Genomic DNA, 20,804 nt, shown 5'->3' on the forward strand with positions numbered 1-20,804 from the left:
TAATGATGGCAAATGTAGAATCTGTCTCATGGGGGTGTTGTGTAGTTGCCTGAGCCAATTTGATTATCATACTTAGCATCATGCCTGACAGATAAGGCTTAATAATTGTTGGCTGATATTGTCATCAGTCATGACTAGCCCGGGAACTGGGCAGGGTTTGCAGTCAGCTGGTAGGATGGGTTGTGGGTGTGGATTGTAGCTAAACACTGACTCCAATCACCCTCCAATCTAAACTTTCCTAGAGCTTCAGTCCTCAGAGTTTAGAATTCCTTGTTCAAGGTCACATAGTCATGACTTTTAAAAGGCCTTGATTGGGACACTTTTCAGAATACCTAACCTCTTTAGTCAGTACACTATATTTCTGCTGGGAGGTAATTGTTGCCATCTCTGCTGGGCTGCACAATTTGAGGAATAATTTGCACAAGCATCAGTTGCCACCATGACCAAGGCATGAAGCATAATTATCTCAAGTGGAAACTGTGATTGAGCCTGTGCATTGAGGCCTGGTTTGCAGGGGCTGCAAATGAGCTGCCACCTCCAGAGCACTATGTGCCTGCTACATGCTGGGGCTGTAATTAACCGGAGCCTGTTTCCAAACACCCATTCTCCAAGTTCCAGTGGGTCAAAAGTTCCGACTCTGGTGAATGTCAAGATCCCTGCAGAGGGACTTCCCTGGTGGCGCAGGCGTTAAGAATCCGCCTGCCAATGCAGGGGACATGGGTTCGAACCCTGGTCCGGGAAGATCCCACATGCCGTGGAGCAACTAAGCCCTTGTGCCACAACTACTGAGCCTGCGAGCCACAACTACTGAAGCCCGTGCACCACAACTACTGAAGCCTGCGTGCTCCGCAATGAGAAGCCACCTCAATGAGAAGCCCGTGCACCGCAACGAAGAGTAGCCCCCGCTCGCCACAACTAGAGAAAGCCTGTACGCAGCAACGAAGACCCAATGCAGCCAAAAAAAAAAGAAAAAAAGATATCCCTGCAGAGTCTGTGGCTGAACTGAGACCTTCCCATTGTCTAAGGCTTCATTTATAGTTTTCAAGGGAATTCCCTTTACTGGCTTTGCTATCTAGTTGTGGTATAGTACGTATGATTTGGAGTAATCCATCTGCCATCACTCCCCCGACATCTCCTTGCTCTCCCACCCACATGGTTTCACCCAGGAAGATCTAGTTCTGTTTGTGCCTGAAGGGGAAGGAGACCAGGGATCCAGGCCTTCCTTTTCCCTCATGTGAATGACCATAAGCAACAGGAGAATTCATCTCTTGCCCTCACCATGGCCAATGTCTGCTCTACACATGGGCCCAGAGGCCACACGTTCAGTACTTCTGAGAAGTTGATGATGGCATCTGTGAAATGGGAGGTCTTTCATCCTGAGGCAAGGGTACAAGTTCTGCCAGCCCTTTGTACCATCTGGAAACAACGCTGGGAATCATATTTGCAGGTCCAGAAATGTTATTTGATTGTTTCATGGCACGAAAGACTTAATTTGAGGCTTAGTGGAGAGAGCAGACTAAAGAAGATTTAGGAAACATGGCCTACAAGGGCAAAACGTGCTGAGTTTGAGGAAAAATACACATTCTACACGTAGTCAGCACTCTGAGAACACTGGGGGTAGGCAGAGCTGGGACCATTGTTCACAGATGATAATTCTTCAACTTTATTTTACCCTCCTTTTACCCTCCCACAGGCCAGGGTCTTGTCATAATTACCTTGCTTATACAACCCTTGTTTGCATCTCCAGAGAGACAGCCATGTTTGGAAGAAAGAACACAAGTCCCCAAGTCTGAAAGGAGTCCCAAGAAGAAAGAAATGTAAAACAGTGAAAAGTGTGGAGTTTTGACTCAGTCAGACTTCAGTTCCAATCCTTGTTATATCATATACCATCTATGAGAACTTTACAGCTTCTCTGAGTTTCAGTTTGCATAGTTCAAGATGGAACAGATAATATCTATCCTGTTAGATTGTTATAAAAATCATTAAAACATATGTAAAGCATTGAAAAGCTGGCTTATATTATGTATTGAATAAATGGCAAGTATTAATATCTGTAAAATGGAGGTATTTCATAATAGGCACTTTGCAATACCGTTGTGGAAAGTAGGGGGAAATGCTTTTGGCCTATAGCAGATGTTTAATAAATGGTAGTTGTTAGTCCTGTCTTGCTGTGAACTATATGTCTGACTTTCAGCAAAGTCACCTCTGCTGACAGTGAAAATGGGAAGTATTTCTACTCTACTCACTCCCAAAAGGACTGCAGTGGCAACTGGCAATAATCTCACATGCCTCACTTGATCTTTGGAGTTGTGATCAATAAAATCACATACAATATATTGGAAGCCAGACACAGGGAACAATGTACTAGAAGGAAACACATTGGGAGGCAAGGGACTTGGGTTCTAGTCTTGGTGCTGTCTTTTGCCAAGTGACTGTAAGCAAATCGCCAAGTAATCAGACCCTCAGATGCACACACGGCTGACCTCTCAGCAGCTGTGAGAAAATGCAAATGTGAGAAATTATCACTATTACTCCTTGAGGGTAAAGACGGTTTTCCCTTTTTAATCTTTGGAACCCAGCAAAGTCCTTGGCATATAGTGGGTACTCAGTACTTTCGTTTAATGAACTATAAATTGCCCAGAAATCATATTTTTAATCATTAGTAAACTTTTTTACCCATAAGCTTATAGCCTTTGGTCTCACTGTGATTGGTTGGATCCCTGGGCCTATGTCCCAAAGTATTTGTATTCCATGCTAACCTTAACATACTCAGATATGTTATTCAGACGCAACTGAAAGCACACACACCCACAAAACCAGCAGTAAAGAGAGAAGAAAGCAGCTCTTCTGTATATGGCAGCTGTAAGGGGACGGTTTCATAATCCTACACCCAGTTCTGGTTTGGTTACCACTCCTCTAGGTTCCTTATTACTCTATGTACCCATTCTACAGAATTCATCCCCAGAGTGAAGGTGGTAGGCACTGCAGAGGCTCCAGCTGCTTTTGAAGATGACTCTTCATGGGCAGTTAAGAATGTGAAAGATGCCTTCCAGTTCTCCTCCTCATGGGAGATGGCAGGTGGCAAGTGGCAAGCAGAAACATGGATGAGGGTGCTGGGCTTCCTGGTGCCAAGGGAGAGCCCTTGAAGACTTCTTGGCAGTAGGGAACATCACACGTGCCCTCCACACTACATACTGTTCCAGAATTGTTAAAGTATTTGGTCTCTGAGGGCTTTGGTAGAAGAGGAAAGCTTGTAGAGATTGAGAGAAGGGAGATGGAGAAGACCAAAATGCTAACAGTCACCATCATTACGTGTGCACTGTAATAAACTGCCCTGGACCAAGGGCACTGGCAAAGGTTGGATGTTTTCCAGATCTTCCATGTATCATGTCTTCCCATCTTACTGAGCAGCATCTATGATCTTAAGTCATTTTTAATACCATCTCCCACCCGCAACTTCTTCTTCCTTTTTTCCTTCCCCTCTTCTCCACCCACCCCACCGTTTCTCCCTCCCTACCCTGAAGTCCGACTAAAGGTAACCTCAGGCAAGCCTCACCCAATCACCCCAGCTGGGTTGGGTGTCCCTCTGTAGCCTTCAACTCACCGCACTGTAATTTCTGGTTTATTTACTTACTGTCCAGTTCTGAAAAGTAGGACCTTTATCTTGTTCAGCATTTAATCCCCAAATACCCCTAACAGTGCATCACACAAAAGAAGTACTTAACAAATGTTTATTAAGTGTACCAAGTTATACTTCTAATTTATTGCATTCCCCACCCCCCCGCCCCAGCTACTACAATAACTAAGCAAACAGAGTTACACGTCAGGCTTTCTTCTTTGCACAGTAGACAAAAACTGTTGGAAAGCTGGATACTAATCAGCTGTTTTTTCCCCTGGTACCAGATCATCATACTGGTGAGTTCCTTCAAACCATTTAAGTATAGCATTCAGTGCTGCATAATTTGTTCAAGATCACAGAATAAAATGTAAAGTTTTTCAATTAATTTTAAAAAGCAGCAAAACCCTACACGAAAAAGTAGACCAATCCCATTTATAAACATCAATTTAAGTATATTAAACGTAACAAAACTTAGCAAGATACGAAACCTAAATCCTAGTTACACGAATATAACTGCTACAGAAATAACGACCTTCTCCCCACCTAGTCTACTTATGACTCAGACAGTAGCTTTTATACCCAACTTCCCCCCCCCCCCACCTCTGGCTGGCCCTCACCAGGGGTGGGTGCCAGCCCCAGCATTAGCATTAGCCCTGGACCTAGCCCCCACATTGTCCCTGTCAGCCTCGTCTGCCAGGGCCTTACGGTACTGCACTGGCCAGTGTTGGGGTTCTTTCTTATGGAGCCTGGCCACGAACCCCAGGACTTTCATCTTGCTGGTTTCCAGGTCGCTTCGGGGACCCCAAGAGAATTAACATGCCGGTGGAGTGGTGTGAGAAACATGCCGGTAATTGAGGTATCTCAGCTGCACGAAATCTTCCATAATAAGCCTCCTTGGGTACCCAAAGAGGAGGTGATACTTTGAGGGACGCACCTCCAACCGACGCAGCATCTCCCAGACCTGTGCCTCCCTGGCGCTATTACCTTTCATGTAGATAAAGCCCAAGATCATCATTAAAAGACTCAGTCTGGGGCCATCTCCTCCCAGATCCTCCTCCTCCTCCTCCAGGTTTTAGTTTGCTGATCAGGATGTAAGTGTGGTGCTTGCGGTCAAGCTGTTTCAGCTTGAAACCAGACATACCGCAGATGCTCTGCGGGCCTTGCGATGATCTCAGGGAACAGATCCTTTAAGTCTCTGATAATGTATTTCACCATCTCGGAGAGTGTGATGGGACTCTTCTTCCTGTCCTTCACCAGCAGAAACTGCACCAACTCGGTCACCGTCTGATCCAGACGGAGGCAGGCCCTGCGCCGGGCCAAGGTTTTGGCTGCCAAAGCCCTCGCACCTTTCAGGGTGATGGAGGGCTCCGCAGCCCCCTCCTCCCTTACAGCGCCAAGGTCCTCCTCGGGGCTCTCTCGCAGGAGGGGGCTCGGGGCCCCCTCCTGCGAGGCGGTCAGGGCCTGGGTCTCACTGTCGTGGCCACCATCCATCTCCCCCTCCGCCTGAAGGATAGGGAGACCCCCGCTCTCTGGTTTCTGCAACATGTTTTCGGGCAGGCAGGTGCAAAGCGCGTACACTGGCCGAGGGGTGTGCAAGCCGCTGCACAAACCCCGGCGGAGGGGTTGGACAGCGGCTGGGACGGCTGGAGTAGGACTAGGAGAGATGACAGAGGGGACTTTGTGGCTTCCGGGCTGCACCGCAGAGGGCTCGGGACGGCCGCAACGCCGCCGGCGCCGAAGACCCGCGGCGAAGCCACCGCGCAGCCTCAGTGCGCGCCGGCAAGCCGACTGGCCGGACCACTTCCGGCCAACTCAGCCAAGATGGCGGCCCCCAGGCCCGGCGAAGCCCCTCCTTTTACTGCTCCCGCTGGGGTGGGAGTGAGCGCAGCCTTCTCAGGATGCCAGGGCTGTGGAGGAGTGCGTCTCCAGCGCTGTTTTTTAGACTCGAAGGCTGGAGGGGGGTAACCAGGGCTTTTCTGAGGTTTCAGTGTACAAGGATAAAATAGGGGTGGAGTTCCAGCCACGTACTTTCAGCAGGTGCTTATTTCTATGTGTGTATCTAAGATTTTGAGTAATTTACTGTAGCTGAGTGCGGAGTGCATGAAGGTGAAGGCTGAGAGATAAGGCTGTGCGGGACAGTTAGTGACGGGCCTTGAACAGGATGCTACGGAGATTGAAATCTATTCTGAACACGATGGGAATTCATACTACAGGGGGATTTAAGCAAGTGAGTGTCCGGACCAGATCTGTATCTTTCCAGTCTCTCTGGTGGCAGTGTGGAGGATGGATTGGAGTAGGGCTGACCAAAAGCTGGGAATCCAGCTTGGAGTATTGGTATTATTATAGTGCAGAATAGGAGCTGAGACTCGGCCTGTCTTGTTCATTGTTATATCCTCAGTGCCCAGAACAGTGCCTGGCACATAGAAGCACTCCATAAATATTGTAAAATGGATGATGAGGGGGTAAGGATAGCAGGTTCTACAGGGGTCAAAGAAGATGTTAAAAGATATATTGAGGTGCAGCTGGCAGAAATAGTAACTGATTGGAAGAAAGGGGAGTTTGTTTTTTTTTTACCTAATCAAACTTAACTAGTCCCATTACTTTTTTCTTTTTGCTTACTCTACTCTGAGCTTTCTCCCACTACCAGTCTGTCTCTGTCTCTCTCCCTCTCTCCCTCCCTCTCCAACTCCTCCTCCTCCTCTGCTTTCTCCTCCTCCTCCCTCTTCTTCTTCCTCTACTTCCTCCTCCTCCTCCCCTCCCATCTCCTTTCCTCCTCTCTCCTCTCCCCCTCCCTTTTCTCTCCTCTCCTCTCCTCCCGTCTCCCCCTTCCCTCTCCCTCTTCCCTCCTCTCCACTCCTCTCCTCTTCTCTCCCTCCTGTCAAGGCTCAGCTTAAATGTCACCTTTCCAAAGCCTTAGTCTCCATGCATGGAAGTTATTTACTGCCATTTCTGAATCACCATAGCAATTTGTATTTGTTTAACACCCACTTATATAGACCTTATTGTGCACTAGGCTCTGTTCTAACTGTTGTTCAAATATTAATTTGTTTAGTTCTCATTAAGGTAAGTACTATTATCACTATCCCCATTTTATAGATGTGTCTTTCCTATGGAATTTGCTATTTACTAGCTATGTAATCTTGGGCAAGTTACCTAAACTCTCTTTCCCTCGGTTGCCTTATGAGTGAAATGGGCATAATAGTAGAGACAACATTGTGGACATCATGTGAGGTAATGCACGTAAATCATTTAACACAGTGCTTGGCACATGGTGTTCAGTAAGTGTTAGCTATTATTTATTGCATACTTTTAATGTGCTGATAATGTACTAATTTTTTACATGTATGAACTCGTCTACTTCTCATAACAACCCTGCTAGATAAGTGGTATTATTATCCCCATTTTACAAGTGAAATAACACAAAAAGAGGGTAAGTAACTTCCCCAGCATCACATGACTGAGCCACTATTTCAATCATATAGTATGACTCCAGAGACCATGCTCTTAACCACTATATTAATAGATGTTAATTATTATCATTATTATTGACCATACTCTGTATAATAGTTATTTTTGTGCTTATTACCCTCCAGAACCAAACATCCTAAAAGCTAGGGCTATGTCTTTAACTCTTTTGAAGAGCCCCTCAGCGTCAGCACTCAGTATGTAATTGTCACTGAATAAATGATGAAAGGCTTTACTTTTTTCCAGAGGAAATAGCATTTATGTTAAGTAAATATATGACAGTTAGACTTTTTTTTTTTTGGCCGCAGCACGCGGGATCTTTAGTTCCCTGACCAGAGATAGAACTCGTGCCCCCTGCAGTGGAAGCTAGGAGTCTTAACCACTGGATCACCAGGGAAGTCCCTAGACTTTTCTAGATGTAATCATGAACTTTTCATTTTTAAAAACTTCTGAAAATATATACCCATTTATACTTTATGACTCAGAGAAGCTGAAAGTGTGTGAATGAAGCAGGAGGATGTTTATTATAGTTTAACTTGAGGCTGTTATTGGTTCCTATTATGTAGAATATAAACATAAACATTTTATGTACAATATAATTTAGTCCTCACAAATCCCTATTAGGAAGGTATTATTATTCTCATTTTACAAATGGGAAAATAGTCACTGAGAGGTTAAACCACCTGTCCCCCACCACCCATCTGTTAAGTGCTAGACTGGAAATGAGGACCTAGATCTGTCTATTCTGAAAACTGTACTCATGACCACCATGCTGGACTGCCTCGTTGTCAGTTTCTCCTGAAGGTAGAACCACTCCTACCTAAAAGGGCATCACTGGAGGTAAAATAGTCTACTTACATATCTTTCTCAGTTCAAGTATTGCTGAGGAGATACAGAGGAGATAGATGCATGGAAAGGAGCATACAGGAGATACATTGAATGGAAAGAATTTTGAGGGGCAAATTAGCAGTACTGTGACTGGATTTTGAAAACTGAATCAATAATGTAATGCTACTCATCCAAAAAAAAAAAGGAACAAACTACTGATACAACATGGATGAGTCTGGCTAACGTTATGTTGAGTGAAAGAAGAAAGATACAAAAGATTATGTACAATATGATTCCAGTTAATCTGATGTCCAAGACAGGTTTAGCTAATCTATGGTGACAGAAATGAGAACAGTGGAGGCCTGGAGTGGGGTTGACTGGAAAGGGATATGCATGAACTTTCTGGGGGTGATGGCAATGTTATGTATCTTGGTTTGGGTGTAGATATACGTTTGTCAAAACTTTTCAAACTGTACCCTGAATATCTGTGTATCTCACGGTATGTAAATTATACCTTAAAAATTATAAAAATAAAGTTTTAAAGTTGAGGTATAATTGACAGATAACATTAGTTTCAGGTGTACAACATAGTGATTTGATATTCATGTATTGTGAAATGATCACCACAATGTCTAGTGAATATCTGTCACCATACATAGTTACTAGATTTTTTTTTCTTGCCATGAGAACTGTTAAGATCTATTAGCAGCTTTCAAACATGCAATACAATATTATTAACTATAGTCACCATGTAAAAAAGTTTCAAAAAATTAAATGAATAGGCCTTTAGGTATAGGAGGTGATGAAGGTGTGAAAGGTGAATGGCTTTGCTTTGCCGCTTGCCAACCCCTGGATGCTACAATGCACTGAAAGGAACCTAGACAATCATTTGCCAGTTTTGATTGTGCTGACCTCACACTGGACAGGCAGACTTTTAAAACAATCCTTACCTAAGCTGTTAAAAGGGAGGAAATGTATATCTCTTGCTGGGGGGTGGAGGGTGGCAGCAAAACAAAACTTTGATGACTGTTCGATGGGAACCTTTCTGAAGGATGCTCCTTTGTAGCCTAGACTACAGTGGTTAAAAGCCTGCAGTGCTTAGCACAGTTTAGTATGCAGAAAAGGATAAGGGAGTTACACTGGAAAAGCAGAACTGCAGGATGAATTATCCTGGAAATGTCTGGCACTCTGTGGGTGTAGAAAAGGTACGTCCTAGAACAAAGCACTGAACCAGGTCAGAAGACCTGAGTTCTGGTGTCCCAACCCCTTCGTTCATTCTGTGACCTTGCACGGCATACTTAACCTCTCTGGGCCACTGTTTCCTCATCTTTAGGCCTGACAACCTTAGCTTTGCCAGTCCCCAGAGTTGTTTTGAGATTCAAGTAGGATTATAAGTGTAAACATACTTTTAAAATGCTCTACCATTGAGAAACAATTATAAAACGTTACAGATTTTTTTTTTTTTTCTAAGAGACCTGGTAGAAAAATCTCAGTAATGAATGTCACTGGCCTCTCATGCAGACATTTTGGAATGAGCTTACACATTCCTGGTTGAAAAAACTGTCTGGCCAAAAAAGATTAAATAAAGAAATGTCATGTCCTGACACTCCATCTAAGGCTAGTGAATGTTTTGGTGGGAAGCCAGAGTTATCTTGTTGGATTCCTTCTAAATTTGTCAATGGATTCCTCCAAGCTCCTGAGTGCCTTCTTCACACAGATGCTGAGTAATGTCTCACTCCAGATCTGAGTGAGCCCCAAACTGCATAGGTGCTTGTGTCTTCTCTGTTTCTCCTGACAGTTTTGATAACCGTGCAGCTGATCTGGCTCAAAGAAGGGATCAGAGGAAGAGCTTTGTCCCACATCCCTGGGCCAGGGGCAAAATGGAGCCCAGTTTTGTCACAGCAGAATGGGCAGAGTGTGAAGCCCTGGGTCCTGTATGTGTGGCTGGTATTGAAGCAGGATGGCCAGGCGGATGATTCGATCTGACTTGGGTAATGAAAATTGTTTGTTACTGTTTGAAGAGCAATTGTGTAAGCAACAGTACTCCTGTGTTTGGCTGCCTGTGACCCACCAGTGTCTGTAACATAACACCCGACCCAGAGGAGGAACAGACCCTGGCCGGCAGGGGAGGGGAGAGATGCAGGGGGCACAGGGCCCCCTTCTCCCTCCCTCCTCCACTGTCCCACCCGCTCTGTAAACCTCGAAGGAAAGTTGGCGAGAAGGCATTTGCCACCTGGACACAATGAGGCCCAGTGCGAGGGGCAGGCGCAAGGCTGGCGGGGAGCCAGAGCCCTGGTCTGAATGGCCGTCGCCAAGGGGCTGCCAACGGCCCATCTCTATCCCCCATAGGCCGGGCCAGGGCCAGGGCGGGGGCCATCAACCCCCACCTCCGAGGTCCTGCTCACACCATTTGCTGGCCGTGACCAGAATGCACGGGACGCGGGGCCTTTGAGCAGCTGAACAGAGCCGTTTCCCCTCTGCTGGCCGCCAGTTCACTTGGATTAGAGCAGCTCTCCGGAGTCCCTTTGTTGGCAGCTTGTTATTCTGCACATACCCAGCACTGTGCATTCATCTTTATTAGTTCTAATTGCTTCCCTATTCTAATGGGATCTTGATATTCCCATACAATTGAAAGGAAATGTATTCATTAAAATAATTCTTCTCCTAACTGCCGCTTCAAGCTGCTTCTCTAAGTGACATTGTCTCTCCAGCCACAGCCTGCTGAGGCCTCTTATTAAGACTCTAGTCAAAAGCCAACTTTGGGCAGCAAACTTTCCTTGCAGGAGTTTCCAGACACTGAAGAGAGGGTGCTTTTTAATCGGCTCACACACTGAAGTTGGAAGCCAGCTGGTAGACCTGGGGGTGCCGCTCTGGGCCGGGGGGGCGGGAGGAGAAGGGCTGGTCTCCAGCACAGCCTGCCTCCCGTAAGAATGCCCCCTTTCTGCACACTGACTGGCTAATTTAGGCAGGGCTGTCCCCCCACTGTCATCTGGGCGGAACTTTTTGTTTATGCCGCGAGCAGTGACTAGGTGTGCTCTTGGAGCAGGCGCTGAGTAAGGTGCTGTGGGAAGTGTGGAGCCGGAGCTGCAGTCTCGAGGTGTTTACGGTCTCCGTGGGTGGCTGCCCGCTCCGAGTCCCTCCAGTGATGCCCGAGAGGGGAGGCTGGGAACAGCTCGCAGTGTTCAGAAAGCTTCATGGGATAGAGAACTTAGAAAAGCGGGATACTCTTCCATCAATGTGTTTGATTTAATAACCAAAATCTTTCAAGCCATGGGATCATGGGGGTAATACAAGAAGCTTCCTGGGGACGTGGGGAACCACTGATCTATTGGGGTGAAATGAGCACGCCTATGTGAACACCTGCTCTTTACGCGAGTGGTGTAAAGACTGCCGTAGGAGCTTGGAGGAGTGGAGGGGAGCATGTGCTGGGCACTACACTGTCACTTGAGTCTTCTTTAATCCCTATAACAGCCCTGTGAGGGAAGCACAGTTATTCCCCATTTTACAAACGAGAAGTAGACAAGTTAGATAATTTGTCCAGTGTCAAGAGTTGGGAGTCAGGACTTGAACGCCGGCCTTCTGATCCCAAAGCACAGGCTGCTTTCACAGGAGCCTGCTGCCTCTCACGTTGCATCTGTCAGGGCCAACAGAGGAGGTTTAATGTGGAAGGTGGCATTGGATCTCCCTTGAGGCCTTTAGGAATGGTGGGTCGTCAGCAGGTAGAGGGGGGTCAGGAAGGAAGAGCCTGAGCAGAAGTGCTGGGAAGAACCTAAATCAGGACATGACAGGAGTCCCGGTGGCCCAGCAACTGGAGGGCGAGGAGTAACAGGAGGAAGGTGGTAAGGTTTGTGGGGGCCAAATTTTGTAGATCCTTGCCTGGCAGGAGTTTGGATTTCATGCTGTAGGTACTTCTCCAATGAGGATATTTGAACCTCTGGATAAACACATTATTTCTTTCAGGAGCATCAGTTTTCCTTGAGGTGAATAATTTTAAACACCTTCATGTTAAAAGAAATTCAGATAGATCATGGAATAGAATGCAAAATTCTCATGAATTTTTAAGAGAAAACAGAAGACTTCAAAGAGAGCTTGGGTGTGTTGGCAGGAGCTTCAGGCTGTGTGGTCCCCTGGGGGAACTGAAGGCGTTTCTTTTGTCTGCTGTTGGTGTGCTTTAGCGGGAAAGTTTGAGAAAGACTGATTTTGGAGAAAATGTTTTGATCCCAGGAATAAAATAATTAGGTGTATTTCAAGAAGGATGGCAGGGGCTTGGAAGACAGGTGGGACAGGGCAGGGACCACGAGCAGGAGTCCAGATAAGAGATGGTTACAATAAACTCTCAGGAGACGTGAAGGGTCTAGGGGGCTGCCTGGGCCTCAGACCCCACCTCTTCACCCGAGCCTTTTCGGAGGCGGCCTGCCTGAGAGATGCCCCACCCCGAAGCCACTCCTTCCTTTTAAGGGGCTCAGCGATTAGACTGGGATGGCTGGCCAGGGAGGCTGAAGCAGAAGCACTTAAGGGAGAGCCTGGGCCTGGGCCAGGAACTGGTCCTCACAGAGAACCTTTGTGCCCCAGCCACCTCACCCAACATGTTGCCTGCCGACCACTTTCCAGCCCAGCAGGTTTATTAGCTCACCTGCTGGAAGGTACCAGAAGGCAAGTGGTTGGACCAGTGATTCTCTGCGGTGGGGGTGAGAGCAGGTCCTGTCTCGTTGCAGTGTCTGCTGTCCTATACTGGTGGGCAGTGCCATTGGACCCAGCATGGTGGCCAACACCCTGTGGTCAAGAAAGACTCAAAGGGAGGAAGGAGGGAATAAGACATCTCAGCTTAGGACCAAGACCTCACTCTACTTCTCCTTATCATCAGTAGATGCAGATAGCCCACCTTACTTAGCCAGACTCTCCTTTCAGGTGGGTGACTTCTTTAGGTAGCTTAGAAATGAACTTTGAAGCATCATTTTTAAAAAAGCATTAAAAAAATTCCTTAGTGCTTTATTTTTTTCTCATTTTAGAAGAGATTGTTTATTGTACAGCAATGAGAAAATCCTGACCATTTAAAAGAAAAAAACGAAAAAGCACCTATAATTCCACTACCCAGGGGAAACCACAGTTAACAAATACCCTGGTGTGTATCCTCCCCCAATTTTTCTAAGCATTTACTTTTATTTATTGATTGATTGCTTGATTGATTTAGGCTGCGTTGGGTCTTCATTGCTGTGCGCGGGCTTTCTCTAGTTGCCGCGAGCAGGGGCTACTCTTCGTTGTGGTGCGTGGGCTTCTCATTGCGGTGGCTTCTCTTGCTGCGGAGCACAGGCTCTAGACGTGAGGGCGTCAGTAGTTGTGGCTCGCAGGCTCAGTTGTTGTGGCGCACGGGCTTAGTTGCTCCGCAGCATGTGGGATCTTCCTGGACCAGGGCTCGAACCCGTGTCCCCTGCATTGGTAGGCGGATTCTTAACCACTGCGCCACCAGGGAAGCCCCAGCATGTACTTTTTTTTTTTAACAGTTATCTTGTATACTCTGCTTTTTATACACTATATATATATTCACATACTGTGAATCTCTCACACTAATATTTTTCTATAATGTAATTATTTGTGATTGAAAATATTCCACAGACCCCGTGTCACCTTTAATGGCTATTGTATATTTAGGATGTTTTCAGATTTTCATTATGAAATACAATGTGATAAACTTGTTTGTGGCTAAATCTTTCCTATTTCCCAAGATTATGGAAATTATTATATAAGAATATGACCATATAGATATGTGATTTTTTGAAAGACAAAATTGGGATTATTCTATATTTATTTCTATGACCTAATTTATACACTAAATCCATTTTGAAAATCTTTCATGTCTACAAAAGTGAATCTGCACAATTATGTATTAATTTCATTTAAAAAATAGTACTTTCACGTAGTTCAAAAATCAAAACGACATAAAAAAGTAAAATTGAGAATTTTTGCTTGCACCCATGTCCCTCTTTACCTGGTTTCCTGATTTCCCCTCCCATAGGTCACTGCTTTTAATAGTTACAGTGCCCCTTTTTGAAAATATAAGCAAATGCAATTATATATACCTTGCCCCTTCTTACAAAGAAGTTAGCACACTATGTCCATTATTAGACACTGTGCTTTAAACAAAAAAGCAAAAAAACTTAATAGTATGTAGTGGAGACTTTTTCATATCAGCACATAGCTTCCTGGTGTATTATGGTTTGGATGGACAGTAATATCTAACCAATTCCATATAATTGGACATTTGGGTTATTTCCAGTCTTTTACTATTACAAGCAATATTATAATACAGACATATATCATTTCTGTATGTGTGCAAATATATTTGCCTGAAAAATTCAGAGAGTGGGATTGATGAGCCAATAGGTAAATACATTAGTAACATTAATAGAAAATGCCATATTGCCCTTCATAGGTGTGTATCATTTTCTATTCCTACCAGCAATGTATGAGGGTGCCTATTTCCCTACAACTTCCCCCACTCAAGTGTATTTTGGATATGTAAAAATCTGATAGGTTAAAAATGGGTATATCATTGCAACTATAATTTGTACTCATTATTACTAATGAAGTCGAACGTTCTCTTATATGCTGAAAAGCCATCTGTATTTCTTTTTTCTGAAAAAGGGCATTTTTTCTATTGGGTTATTGGTCTCCTTGATTTATAGAAACAAATTATGTATTAGAGTGATTGACCCTTTGTGAAGTGAGTTGCAATTTTTTTTCCAGTAAGTCTTTTGTTTGTTTTTCTTTTGCTTATGGTGCTTTTGACATGCAGGAGTTTTAAGATTTTTATACAGATGTATTTATCAATCTTTTATTTCATGACTTCTGGATTTTTGAATCGGTTAGAAAGGCCTTCATTACTCCAAGATTATAAAGGAGTTCTCTTATTCTTCCGGTAATTTTATGGTTTTATTTTGTGCATTTAAATCTTTGATCCAATTGATGCTTATCATGATTTACTGTGTGAAATACTGGTCTAGAATCTATCCTTTTCCACATAGTCAAACACCATTTATTAAAAAGTCTGGGGCTTCCCTGATGGCACAGTGGTTGAGAATCCACCTGCCAATGCAGGGGACACAGGTTTGAGCCCTGGTCTGGGGGGATCCCACATGCCGCGGAGCAACTAAGCCCGTGCGCCACAACTACTGAACCTGCAGTCTAGAGCCTGTGCTCTGCAACTACTGAAGCCCGCATGCCTAGAGCCCATGCTCCGCAACAAGAGAAGCCACCACAATGAGAAGCTCGAGCACCGCAACGAAGAGTAGCCCCCACTCGCCACAACTAGAGAAAAGCCCGTGCATAGCAACGAAGACCCAACACAACCAAAAAAAAATAAATTAATTAATTAATTAAAAAAAAAAAAGTCTGTCTTTGCCTCACCGATTTGATATTTATCTTATACCAAATTCTCATATATATTTGTATCTGTTTCTGGGCTTTATTCTATTCCGTTGGCCTGTATGTCTATACAGCATCATTTTTGGTAGCTGCATAATGTTGCTTCTTACGTATATAACATAATTTATTTGACTAATTCATTTTTGTTAAAAATCTCGGTTGCTTCCAATTTTTCAACATTCCAAAGAGTGCCTCAGTGAATAAAATCCTTATATATGTTTTATGTGTGCATGTGTGTGTAGTAGATCCATTTTTTCCTTTGGATAAATTTTTATACATGGAATTACTGGGTCAAAAGTTATGTGCCTTCTTAGGCTTTTTTCATACATATTGCCAAAATGCCTTCCAGAAAGACTGTACCAGTTACACTCCCTCCAACAGTGTATGAGTGCTGATTGCCCCTCACCCACACCAACTCTCAGTATTATCATTCTTTTTAATCATTGCCAATCTGATCAGGAAAAAAAAAAAAAGGGCCTCTCATTGCTGTTTTAATTTGCCTTTCTTTGAATGCTAGTGAGGTTGAACATTTTTTCAATTTATGGTGGTTTTTGATGTACAGAAGTTTTTAATTTTTAATGTAGTCAAATCTATCAATCTTTTCCTCTATGGTTTCTGCTTTTGTTGACATGTTTAGAAAGTCCCTCCCAGCGTAAGATTATAAAATATCCACTTATATTTTCTTCTAGTACCTTTATGGTTTCATTTCCATCTTTATCCATCTGGTATTCATCTTGATGAATGGTGTGAGCTGGGAAAGAACTTGTATTATTTATTTATTTATTTCCAAAATGGATAACCCGTTCTTTCATCACTGTTAAGAAGCATATATTTGTGTGTGTGTGTGTAACTCTTTCTAGAATGAACATCTTGAATAGCTGGATACTGAGGGTAATTGAGTTCTAGACTCTGGGTCATCATTAGAAACATCAGTCATACTAAACAGGCAGATGTGACACTTTCCAGCATACATGGGCTTTTAAGGACCGACTGACATTTGATATTCAAATCCCAGCATTGCAGCTCAATGCTGGTGCAACTTTGAGGGAGACCACCCATGATTCTCCTTGAGTCTCGTTTTTTTCATCTGTAAAATGGGGTATATTCCCTTCAGACTGAAGCCCTCCCTCCTGGCTCCTCCATCTAGTGATCGCCTCAGGCCCTTACTGTAAATAGGATATGCTGGAGAGGGGAGGGGTTGAGTGCTGTGTTTGCTTTTTATAGGCTTTCTATCTTTACGCTTGTGCTCAGACTCTCATTTGTTATGTCTTGCTGGTTTTAGTGTCTTTTCATTAGCAGCTTTTCTCTTCTGTCTGAATATGCGGTTTTTAATCATATACCGGCTAGGAAACCAGACAACTGGATTGTTAGAAGTGTATATAAATTAAGAGTAACTGGGATCTGAGTGAGGGCCTGAGGGCCTCTCCTGCTGTATAATGTAGTGGTTCTCAACCCCGGCTGCACATTAGAATCACCTGGGGAGATTTTAAAGCATATCCACGTGTGGGTCCTACCCCAGGCCAATTAGATCAGAATCTCTGGCGGTCAGCCCCGGGCCTGGGTGGGTGATGAAGCTCTGCAGGTGATTCTAATGTGCATGCAGGGCGGGGAGCCATTGGTTGAGTTCCCTGGCTTTGTGAGATCAGTATTTACACTCAGTGGTCTCCCCCTCTGGTTCACTCCGAAAATGTGCCCCAAGTTGTGAGGGTCGCCCTACAGAAAAGAAGGCCAGATAGCAGAGATGTCAGGGATTTTCTGGAGGCTGTGGGCTTGCTGGAGAGAGCAGCGCCAACTCTCAGGCCTCTGTCACCCTGGAGGTCACATACCTCTGGACATTTGGAAATGGTGTTGGCAGTTTCTTTTCAGAAAAACAGAGCCATCCTAGTCTCCCTGATGCAGTTCCTCCTGCCTCTGGGGTCTCTCCTGAGGAGTGCGAGAGGTGATAAGAAACAAACATTGAGAAAATAGCTTCAGTTATTTCTATCTCATCTATTTGTGTATTCTCGTGTTCTCTTGGCCCCTTCTCTGTCCCCCAAAACACATGTAGGTGATACATGTCAAGCCACGCTTGGTCCCCAGCTTTGGTGAATCCATCCTATCTGTGATGGAGCTGCTCTCTCCCAAAGGCAGGCTCACCTCCACCAACAATTGGTGGACTCACTTTGTCACCTGGAAAAATAGATACAGCCCACAGGATGAGTCCCACCATCAAGTGTCTTTGCTACAAGATCAGCCTTCTTCTTATTCTCAAGTTTTGATAAACTGACTGTGGGCTTAGCCCATGCGCTCAAGCCCCCTTCTAGGTGTCTCACCTGGTTTATCTGAGACTAGGGCCCCTCTGGTTCCACCAGACTCTGTGGGGAAAAGTTATCGCCTTTACTGATGAATGAAAACTCCTCCAAGCTTACTGATGAAGGGAGACTCTCTGTGGAGAGAGGTGACTGGAATTTTCCCTTGGGATTTCTCACTCATCACTGACACTAGTCAGTGGCTCCACCCTCCAATACACACACATACACTGGGCAGCTGAGACAAGGCTGGATCCTTCAGACCAGCCTTTACTGCACGTTGGGATAACAAGAGAAATAAACAGAGAATAATAACATGACTTCCTATAAGTCATGACTTGTCATTTGCAAGATATACTTGATCACGAGGGCTCAGGGCCCACCTATCCTAGTGCGGGGCTGCCTCTGTGTATTCAAAACCATCCCAGCAGCCCTGGGAAGCCTGGACGGATGCTCTCTTGAAAGTTCAGGTGATCCACCAAAATAATGAAGCCAAGAAGGAGACGAGAGTTCCCCTTCTGTCTGGTGCCACCATCTGAATTCCAGTTACTTGTCTGAGGATCTGCCTTTTCCTGGGATGATTGAAATGATAGCTCCTTTTTATGGGAAATAGAACTTGGATTCAAGTAAGGTTTTGATGCTCATTAAGGCTCATACAGCAAGGAAAGGGGTGGGCACACACCAGCTCACCTCAATGACTTGACTGGTTTTGCCAGAGGTACAGTTTATATCCACAAAAGACAATGTTTTTTCTTTTTTTTCTTTTATTTTTTTTGACTACGTTTTTTCTTTAGATACGTTCAGTTGAGAGATACACAACGTTGTGAAATCCTCTAGTGTTGATTCATGATGGAGCCATAGGTGAGCGAACTGAGGGTTATTTATAGACTGCTGTTGATGTGCTTTTCAAAGAGGTCCCAATAGTTGTCCAGGGGTCTAAAAATGCAAGGGTCTATCAATCAGTCTGCTGAGACTTTTGCTGTACCTGGAAGCCTATGTGACATAGCTCTGCCTAATATGGTGATTTCTTCTTCATACTCATCAAGAGAGACCTCATTCCCTATGCATGGGGGGATGGCCTTACCCTATGGCCCCAGCCAAACAAGAATGTAGCAGGACAGCAAATCATTGAGGTCTGAGTGCGAAATGCTGATAGATTTCCCTAATGCTGTCTGTCTGGTCTGTGTTCCTGGAGGTTGTATGGCCATCATCCTGCATTCCTTATGGGTTGAGTAACCCCATAAACTGTGGCCCACTGATCTTCAATGGAGGCAGTGCTGCCCCCTAGAGGCATTTTAGGAATATGCAGTGTATTTATGTTTGTTGCATTGGTTGCTGGGGCACTACTTAGGGGAGATTGAGGGGACCAGACTCCTTGCCTTAGGTGACACAGTTTTATCCAATGATTTGTCCTGCACTTCACGTGACATTTGAATGCCCCACCCAACATTCATATATAGGTAGAAAATCTCTTTACATTGGTCTGAGCTTAGAACCTAATTCCATTTTGTATATAAACACAAAGTACTTAAAAAAAATTTATTTATTTATATTTGGCTGTGTTGGGTCTTTGCTGCTGCGTGCGGGCTTTTCTCTAGTTGCGGCGAGTGGGGGCTACTCACTGCGGTGCGCGGGCTTCTCATTGAGGTGGCTTCTCTTGTTGTGGAGCACAGGTCTAGGTGCGCGGGCTTCAGTAGTTGTGGCTCGCGGGCTCAGTAGTTGTGGTACACGGGCTAAGTTGCTCCGCGACATGTGGGATCTTCCCGGACCAGGGCTCGAACCCGTGTCCCCTGTATTGGCAGGTGGATTCTTAACCACTGCGCCACCAGGGAAGTCCCACAAAGTACTTTTTGCATAGTTTTAATATACACTGAATTTTTCATGAATGCTACTATCATATAAATCGAGAGAGTACTGTATTTTATCTTTACCAGGAGTTGTTCACCATTTCAGAAAACCACAATACGAATAGCAAAATTCTTGCCATATTTGAATTGCCAAAATAACACACGTCTATTCATCTACATTCGTACATAACTGTATGAATATATAGTACTTGTTTAATCTTGTTTCAGAACATCAAATATAAAGAAGTACCCGTAATGTTGCAGTTAATAATGTTTTATTGCTCTTAAATTCAAACTTATTCATTATAAGTGGGTATAATTGTCTTATATCTTCTTATGTAGTTATGCTCAAACATTTATAAATTTAAATGCATATTATTTTATTCTAAATTATTTCCTTTTAGTTCTTTATCTTATAGTTAGGGCTATATGTTGATTCTTTAAAAACTTATGTGCGTAGGTGGGTCATACTATCTATAAATTTCATTTCAGAATAGTCAAAGTGGTCTTACAAAATACTTGCTATAAAAAGGGAGCATTGGGTCTGATAGAGTTGGGATGCACTGCTCTCGGTAACCTCCTGGAGGATGTTTTGTTTTATCTAATTTTCACAACAGCTGTATGAGCTAGGTCCTATTATGACCGCCATTTTGTACCGGAGGAAACTGAGTCACAGAGACATGCGGTACTTTGCCCAAGGTCACATATCTGGAAAAGGGGAGCCAGGATTCTAGAGGACTTTCACCATACCAGGTCACTATTCTGCCTTCCACCCGTCATGTTTGGCCCATCTCCCATGATTTGCCCAGGTGTCTACCAGAAGCCCATCCTCTGGCCCTGTTAGGCCTTTTACAGGGCCCAGCAGGGACTCAGACTGGAAGAAAAAATTACTTTTTCCTTTTGGATAAAATGTCAATAGGGTAAATCAAAGGGACATGCTTTGCATAGAGCAGAGCCCCAGTAAACTTTGCTGAATGAATGAGTGACTGATTTGGTAGAGTGGTACTGGGTCCTTTGGAACAGCCCTTAGATTTTTTTTTTTTATAGCATTAAAATTTTTTTTAATTTATTTTATCTGTGGCTGTGTTGGGTCTTCGTTGCTGCACGCGGGCTTTTCTCTAGTTGTGGCGAGCAGGGGCTACTCTTCGTTGTGGTGCACGGGCTTCTCATTGTGGTGGCTTCTCTTGTTGCGGAGCACGGGCTGTAGGTGCGCGGGCTTCAGTAGTTGTGGCACATGGGCTCAGTAGTTGTGGCACGGGGGCTCTAGAGCGCAGGCTCAGTAGTTGTGGCACACGGGCTTAGTTGCTCCGCGGCATGTGGGATCTTCCCAGACCA

At 44.5% G+C, this 20,804-nt stretch overlaps 1 protein-coding gene across 1 annotated transcript; it reads right to left on the reverse strand.

Moving 5' to 3' along the window:
- Positions 1-3,609: 3,609 nt before the first annotated feature.
- Positions 3,610-20,601, reverse strand: MAGEF1 (MAGE family member F1). The gene is given in 4 exon segments (XM_082461555.1): positions 3,610-4,430; positions 4,434-4,686; positions 4,688-4,753; positions 4,755-20,601. Coding segments are annotated over 4 exon segments (927 nt in total). The 5' UTR covers positions 5,165-20,601; the 3' UTR covers positions 3,610-4,232.
- Positions 20,602-20,804: the final 203 nt, after the last annotated feature.

This window comes from Balaenoptera physalus (genome assembly GCF_965194825.1).
Source record: "Balaenoptera physalus genome assembly, chromosome: 4".
NCBI lineage: Eukaryota > Metazoa > Chordata > Mammalia > Artiodactyla > Balaenopteridae > Balaenoptera > Balaenoptera physalus.